Source organism: Heteronotia binoei, chromosome 2 (assembly GCF_032191835.1).
Source record: "Heteronotia binoei isolate CCM8104 ecotype False Entrance Well chromosome 2, APGP_CSIRO_Hbin_v1, whole genome shotgun sequence".
Classification (NCBI taxonomy): domain Eukaryota; kingdom Metazoa; phylum Chordata; class Lepidosauria; order Squamata; family Gekkonidae; genus Heteronotia; species Heteronotia binoei.
Genome location: NC_083224.1, coordinates 8,706,462 through 8,714,518, shown reverse-complemented (window position 1 = coordinate 8,714,518; position 8,057 = coordinate 8,706,462). Strand labels below are relative to the sequence as shown.

Below are 8,057 nucleotides of genomic sequence, written 5' to 3'. Positions count from 1 at the left end.
ACGTCAGCTTTTGTGTGCTTTTAAGCACGCTTCATCAGACGAGGAATCCAGCACAGTGAGCAAAGCCATACAGAGCTGAGCAGAGCCCTACATAGCTGGTAGGCAGTGGCCCAGAATGCAACATGTCATTGTACCATTTTACTATTCTAAACCACTGCCTACCAGATAATTTTACTTCACTGTCATTGGTTCTTAAATCTGTACCATCTTGCATTCTGGGCCACTGCCTACCATAAGAACATAAGAGAAGCCATGTTGGACCAGGCCAGTGGCCCATCCAGTCCAACACTCTGAGTCACATAAGAACATAAGAGAAGCCCTGTTGGATCAGGCCAGTGGCCCCTCCAGTCCAACACTCTGAGTCACATAAGAACATAAGAGAAGCCCTGTTGGATCAGGCCAGTGGCCCCTCCAGTCCAACACTCTGAGTCACATAAGAACATAAGAGAAGCCATGTTGGATCAGGCCAATGGCCCCTCCAGTCCAACACTCTATGTCACATAAGAACATAAGAGAAGCCCTGTTGGATCAGGCCAATGGCCCATCCAGTCCAACACTCTATGTCACATAAGAACATAAGAGAAGCCCTGTTGGATCAGGCCAGTGGCCCCTCCAGTCCAACACTCTGTGTCACATAAGAACATAAGAGAAGCCCTGTTGGATCAGGCCAGTGGCCCCTCCAGTCCAACACTCTGTGTCACATAAGAACATAAGAGAAGCCATGTTGGATCAGGCTGATGGCCCCTCCAGTCCAACACTCTGTGTCACATAAGAACATAAGAGAAGCCATGTTGGATCAGGCCAGTGGCCCCTCCAGTCCAACACTCTGTGTCACATAAGAACATAAGAGAAGCTCTGTTGGATCAGGCTGATGGCCCCTCCAGTCCAACACTCTGTGTCACATAAGAACATAAGAGAAGCCATGTTGGATCAGGCCAGTGGCCCCTCCAGTCCAACACTCTGTGTCACATAAGAACATAAGAGAAGTCCTGTTGGATCAGGCCAATGGCTCATCCAGTCCAACACTCTGTGTCACATAAGAACATAAGAGAAGCCATGTTGGATCAGGTCAATGGCCCATCCAGTCTAACACTCTGTGTCACATAAGAACATAAGAGAAGCCATGTTGGATCAGGCCAATGGCCCATCCAGTCCAACACTCTGTGTCACATAAGAAAATAAGAGAAGCCCTGTTGGATCAGGCCAGTGGCCCCTCCAGTCCAACACTCTGTGTCACATAAGAACATAAGAGAAGCCATGTTGGATCAGGCCAATGGCCCATCCAGTCCAACACTCTGTGTCAGACAGTGGCCAATAACACACACGCATATACATACACACACACACACACACACACACATATATATATATACACACACTGTGGCTTATAGCCACTGATGGACCTCTGCTCCATATTTTTATCCAATCCCCTCTTAAAGCTGGCTATGCTTGTAGCCGCCGCCACCTCCTGTGGCAGTGAATTCCACATGTTAATCACCCTTTGGGTGAAGAAGGACTTCCTTTTGTCCGTTTTAACCTGACTGCTCAGCAATTTCATACCAGCTCTGTATGGCTTTGCTCACTGTGCTGGAATCCTCATCTGAGGAAGCGCGCTTAAGAGCACATGAAAGCTGACGTTCTAAATTAAAATTGGTTGGTCTTAAAGGTTCCCCTTGACTCCTGCTTTGTTCATACCTTTTCTCAGGGCTTCTTCTTGGTAGCAGGAACTCCTTTGCATATTAGGCCACACCCTCTTGAGGTAGCCAATCCTCCAAGAGCTTTCAGGGCTCTTAGTGCAGGGCCTACTGTAAGCTCCAGAAGGACTGGCTACATCAGAACTGTGTGGCCTAATATCTGATATATGCCAACAGGCCTCAGATGCAGCAGGAGCTCACAGGAGCACAGCTCCTGAACCTTTCTGAGGGTCCCGCCTTCTCCTGCCCACCTGCCTTGTCCATTGAATAGGAGGTGCAGCTGCATAACAATCCCTGGATTAGGAGAGGAGGCAGCCAGCCAGCCACCAGGGGCTTTGCCACACCCCCAGCAGCCCTCATTACCCCTGGAGAAGTCCACGCCACCCTTTCTCCCCTTCTGATGTGGCTTGCTGGCCTTTTGACTGGGGGGTGGGGGCAGGCCAGGATAGAATGGAAGGCTGAGTCAACCTCGAGCCGTCTACCTGAAAACCCAACTTCCGCCGGGGATCGAACTCAGGTCGTGAGCAGAGCTTAGGTCTGCAGTACTGCAGCTTTAACACGCTGCCCCACGGGCTGTGTGTGTGTGTGTGAGAGAGAGAGAGAAACACACAAATTGCATTTCCCTCTCTCTCACACACACACGCGCCCAAACACACAAAACTAACTCCGAAAACGCCAGCAAAGACGCGGCCACCGGGGTTCGCCATTGGATGCCATACAATAGGAAAGCGGGGTCGGGAGCCACGCCCCCGCGCTCTGCGATTGGCCGCTCCGCCCGCCGGCGGCTCCGCCCACCGCTCTCTGCACTCTATAAGTAGCGCGCCTTGCTCGACGGCGGGCCCATTGCGCGGTTTGCAGCGCTCCCGTCGGCAGCAGCGCTCTGTTCCCGCGCCTCCTTCCTCCGGGGCTCGCCGCCTCCTCCTCGTCGCCAGCCATGAAGGTCGTCCCCGCCGTCTCCCCCGGGCCCAGCTGCGCCCTCAAGGGCGTGCGCCTGGGCGGCGAGCCGCTGGCGTCGCGTTGCCTGTCCGAGCAGAGCGTCTCGTTGTCCCGGGCTGGCAGCCCGCCCCCTCGAGGCTTGCCCCTGGCCCCGGAGCAGGCGGCCGCCGCCGCTTCGCTGCTGATGGACATGAAGGGCTGCTACTCGCGGCTGGCGGCCCTGGTGCCCACCCTGCCCCGCCACAGGCGCGTCTCCAAGGTCGAGATCCTGCAGCACGTCATCGACTACATCTGGGACCTCCAGCTGGAGCTGCAGCACCCGCTGGGCGCCGGCCCCAGCCCCCCGAGGGGCGCCCAGGAGACCCCCGGAGCCGGGCCCGAGGTGAGAGAGACCCCCCCCCTTCGCCCGCCCGCCCCTTCTGGGGCTAGGTCAGGGGTGGCCCAGCTGCGGCTCGGGAGCCACATGTGGATCTTCCACACATCTGGTGTGGCTCTGGAAGCCCCCCCCCCGCCCCATCGGGGGGCTTGGAGAAGGCCTTTTCTCTCCCTGAACCCCTCAGCCAAGCCGTTGTAGATCGATCCCAGTGGGCAGCCGCGTTGGTGTCAGAAGCGATGGGACAAAAGCAGTCGACAAGCGTTCCCTTTAAGACCATCCAAGTTTTGTCTAGAACGTAAGCTTTCGCGTGCTCTCTAAGCACGCTTCATCAAACGAGGGGATAATAATAATAATAAAATTTTATTTATACCCCGCCCTCCTCGCCGAGGCAGGCTCAGGGCGGCTTACAAGATGAGCTCCCCTGGAGGAAATTGAATCTGTGTTGATACGTAATCTCTACTGCATCCTTGCCAGTAAAACGTACAATATATGTACACTGTAATTACTAAAAACCTGGATAGCTTTATTTTAGAAAAGTTTTAGTGTTTTTTTCCCACTTGCGTATTTTTTGCCAAGTTTTCTCTTTTTTTTTGCTTATGAAAATGTAAAGTTTTATTCGGAATGTCAGCTTTCGTATGCTGAAGTCTGCTTAGAGCGTCCGAAAGCTTCCGTCCTGAATGAAACTTGGCTGGTCTTAAAAGGCGCGGCTTGTCTCCTGCTTTTAATCCAAGCCAGCCGGCAGCTGGGAAAACGCGTTGCGAGTTAAAGTTGCTTTCTTTCCACGGCTTCTTCCCTCCCCATCTGTTTGCTTGCCTGCCTTCCTTGCTTCTCTCGGACATCGGATGTTCATGTCTTGCGGCTCTCAAACGTCTGACGTTTATTCTACGTGGCTCTAATGTTAAGCAAGTTTGGCCACCCCCCCTGGGCTAGGTTGACGGACGGGGCGAGGAGGAAAGGGGTGGGGTGTGTGTGCGGGAAACCGACTTCCAAGACTTGCGCCCCCCCCTTTCGGGCTGCCCCCCATTCCGGCTTCTAATGGGGGACTCACCAGGGTGTCAACTTGCCCGATGGCAAGTGGGGGCTCCGAAACATTAGACAACATGTTTAAAATGTTAGTGTCCCTTTTAGTAGCTTGAAAATAACCCAAACCTCCCCATATTATCACTGAAATGCAGCTAAAACGTACGTTGCGTTTAGGGTTGCCAGCCTCCAGGTGGGGCCTGGGGATCTCCCCCTTTTCCAGCCCATCTCCGGCTGGCAGAGATCAGCTCCCTTGGAGAAAACTCACATCTGCATTGACATCGAATCTCTGCTGCAACTTTGCTAGGAAAACGTGCAACAGAGGTACACCGCAATTGCTAAAAAACCTAGATACCTTTTGTTTTGGAAAAGTGTTCCATCTTTTTCCCACTCGGGTATTGTTTGAAATTTTTTCTTGCTTATGAAAATTAAATGATAGTCTTATAGTCGTGGGTGGCCCCCACTTTGTCTGTCGCCTGGGAAGCGATATTTTTAGACCCAGCCTGCCGCTGCCGGATTCCCCCCCCCCCACTTGCTTCGAAGGACCCGATTCCCCTTGTTTTAGTGCTTTTGACCCTGGGGAGATGCTGGAGGGAAGGGCCGTGAAGTCCCTGCTGATTTGATGGCGGGCAATCCCATAGAAATGCCAAAGCAAGAGAGGAAGGGAGGTAGTTGGCTCATTGCCTGCTTCTGCATAGAGACCTTGGTCTTTCTTGAGGGTCTCCTCCTGATCACTGTGGGTGGGTGAATCTTAGCCACATTCTACTTCCCGAGAGACCTCGCTGATTTGGGGGTGTCCTCACAGCTGTTTTTTTGGGGGGGTGCCATCTCCTTCCTCCCCCATTCCAGCTAAGGGGGCCTGTGGAGAGTCCGTTTGGTGTAGTGGTGAAGTGCGCAGACTCTTACCTGGGAGAACCGGGTTGGATTCCCCACTCCTCCGCTTGCTCCTGCTGGAATGGTCTTGGGCCAGCCGTAGCTCTGGCAGAGTTGTCCTTGAAAGGGCAACTTCTGTCAGAGCTCTCTCAGCCCCACCTACCTCACAGGGTGTTTTGTTGGAGTGGAGGGAAGGTAAAGGAGATTGTGAGACTGAGATTCAGAGTGGAGGGAGGGATATAACTCCAATATCTTCTTCCCCTGTTCTCCCTCTTCTGATCTGCTTTCCTGAGTGCTTTGGCCTACTGGAAAGATTCTTGGATTCTGTACTTTTTTGGGGGGTGGGACTGACCCCCCCCCCCGCACAGTTCCTCCTGCCTTGAGATGCTCTCTAGTGCCCAGTCCTCTCCCACCCCAACTTTCTCACATCGTGGCATTTTAAAAATTGGAATTGAAAGGGGCCAGCTGAGGTCATCTAGACTAACCCCTGACTCCAATTGAGCCTTTAAAAATTTCAGTGGAGAAGTCTAGACGGTTCACCCTCTCCTCAGTTCCTGCTAGTTCCACACTCCTGTCTTCTCTGCCTGTTACTTGTAGTCCTCTGCTTTCAAAGATCTTTTTTAGAGTCTCATCTTTAGATTTTTGGGGGGGTGTGTGTAATTTTCCCAGGCTCCTTTTTGCTGGCTTGATGTGTCTCTTGTCAAGTATTCTGTGCCCCACAAATGCATTTCAAATGATGCTGTGGGGGGTGGTTTGGGGCCATCCTCCTTGCAAAGCCCTTCCAGTTACTATTTCCTTGCATTCCCCCCCCTCAAAAAAAGAGATTTCTTGTGTTTAGGGGGCCAAGGCTGCTGTTGCTTAAGCAAAGAATGAAGCCTGTGTAATACTTCGAATTGGGACCCACAGCATCGACGCGCGGCATTGTGCCATTTTCCTGGGCTCATTAGAACTTTTCGCCCGGGTGGGTTGTCCGCCAAAGTGAAAAGCCTCTGATCGGCGTGGAAGTTGTGCCCTCAAAAATGGGTAGCCGTGCTAGGCTGTCTGTAGGAGGAGAAAAGAGCCAGAGTCTAGGAGGACCTTAAAAGATGAGCAAAATTAATGGCAGGGGAGAGGAGCTTTTGTGAGTCACTGTTCACTGCTTTTAAGAAAACCACCTGTTGGCCTGATGAAGAGTTCTGTGGAGCTCAAAAGCTTGCGGTGTCTCGCGTCGACTACGCAAAAAGTTTAATTTTGCTCTGGAAGGTTTGCATAGACCAAGATGATTGTGCTATCTATTTAGCTATGGGGGGGAGGGGGGGGAGAAGAGATGTGGAAAGGAAAATGAGATTGGGTGTTTTATCCGGTCATGAGTTGACTGTAATTCCTATCCTTCATTTAGGCCAGAGAAGCCAAAGCATTCTCTTTACATTTGCTGTTGAAAGTATGTAAGCCGCCGAGCACCACAGCATTCTTCAGTTGGGAGCCAACTTCAGGCTGGCTTGAAGCTCCTCCTTGATAGTCTATACCAGGGGTGGCCAAAGGTGTTTTTTTTTTGCCTACAACTCCCATCAGCCCCAGCCAGCATGGCCAATGGCTGAGGCTGATGGGAGTTGTAGGCAAAAAAAAACATCTGGAGAGCTACCCTTGGCCACCCCATACTTTTGAGAGTGAGTTGAGAAAGAACCCTTGTGTATTTGACGATGCCTTCTTAACGATTGTACTGACTCCCATTAAGGAACCTGCCAGTGTTCCCTCTAAGCTGAGTTAGCGTGAGCTAGCTCAGTTTTTCGTAGCCTCCAGCTCACATATTTTGGTCTTGGCTTGGGGAAAAAATGGCCCCAGAGCACATTAATTGATGCAGGAGCTCACAACTTTAATGCCGGTCGCTCAGGAAGTAGAATTTTTGCCCACAGGACTCCGCAGCTTAGAGGAAGGGGAGTACGGGCCGGGACTAACATGAATCAAGTGACTAAATTAGGACAAGATGCTGATCCTTTCTCCTCTCTTTGCAGGCGGCCTGCGTGAACCCGGATGACCGAATCTTGTGTCGCTGAGGAACTGACCTCGATTTGAAGAAGGCCCTCTTGGAAGATGCCCCGCCTTGCCCCTCTTCCAGGGATGGTTTGGGGAAAGGGGGTAAGAGGGCCGGGATGTTGATACCCCCCCAATTCTTCTGGGGCCGGGCTCAATCAGCTATAGACTCTCCTGGAGGTGAAGGGGAGAGAAGCCGCTCGCCTAGCCTGTCCCGCCTTGCAGGGGTGGGGCGCAGGAGTCTGGAACCCAGGAAAAGAGGAACTAGCACAAGCGGCTGGAACTGACCTTGGTAGCAACGCCCTGCCTTGGGTGACTTCACACTGACGACTTGACTGCGACCGAGCAAAAAAAAAAACAACCCGCCACCCCCTTGTTTTTTTGTTGGAAAAAAGTGGAATGTTAACCCCCTCTCTGTTTACTTCTCAGATTTCTGAGAATTATCTTTGTATTGTATATTACAATGACGTATTTTTTTTCTGAGAATATTGTTCTACAATAGGTTGGGTTTTTGTTATTAAACAAATTGCATATTGCGACACGGAACGGAGGTCTTTGCGGGTTGTCTGCTTTCTCCTTGGGGCTTCGGTTGAGTCAGACTGTGTAGCAAGAGAAGGGTGCCTAAAAGGCCGTTTAGACTCGTTCTCCCCCCCCACACACACACACATACACTCTCCCTTTTGGAAATCAGCAATGCTTTTTAGGAAGCGTTCTCCAAATCAGCCTGTGAAATCCAGGCCCCAGTCAAAAAAAGACGACAACTGCAGATTTATACCCCATCGATCTCTCTGAATCAGAGTCTCAGAGTGGTCACAATCTCCTCTGTGTTTACACACACACACACACACTGGCCACTGTGTGACAGTGTTGGACTGGATGGGCCATTGGCCTGATCCAACATGGCTTCTCTTATGTTCTCCACCTTCCCCCCCCTCCACACACACACAACAGACACTCTGAGAGGTAGGTGGGGCTGAGAGAGCTTTTACAGCAGCTGCCCTTTCAAGGGCAACTTCTGCGATAACCAAAGGCCATTCCAGCAGCTGCAAGGGGAGGAGTGGGGAATCAAACCCAGTCCTCCTAGACAGGAATCCACACACTTAACCACTACACCAAACTGGCTCTCAAAAGGAGGATTGTACGGACTC

The 8,057-nt window shown here is 51.9% G+C and overlaps 1 protein-coding gene across 1 annotated transcript; it reads left to right on the top strand.

Annotated features, from left to right (window-relative positions):
• Window positions 1–2,543: 2,543 nt before the first annotated feature.
• Window positions 2,544–7,455, top strand: ID1 (inhibitor of DNA binding 1). Its single transcript, XM_060230542.1, has 2 exons — window positions 2,544–3,012; window positions 6,891–7,455. Exons 1-2 carry the CDS (start codon window positions 2,629–2,631, stop codon window positions 6,930–6,932), a joined length of 426 nt encoding a protein of 141 aa, XP_060086525.1. The 5' UTR covers window positions 2,544–2,628; the 3' UTR covers window positions 6,933–7,455.
• The last annotated feature ends 602 nt before the right edge of the window (window positions 7,456–8,057 follow it).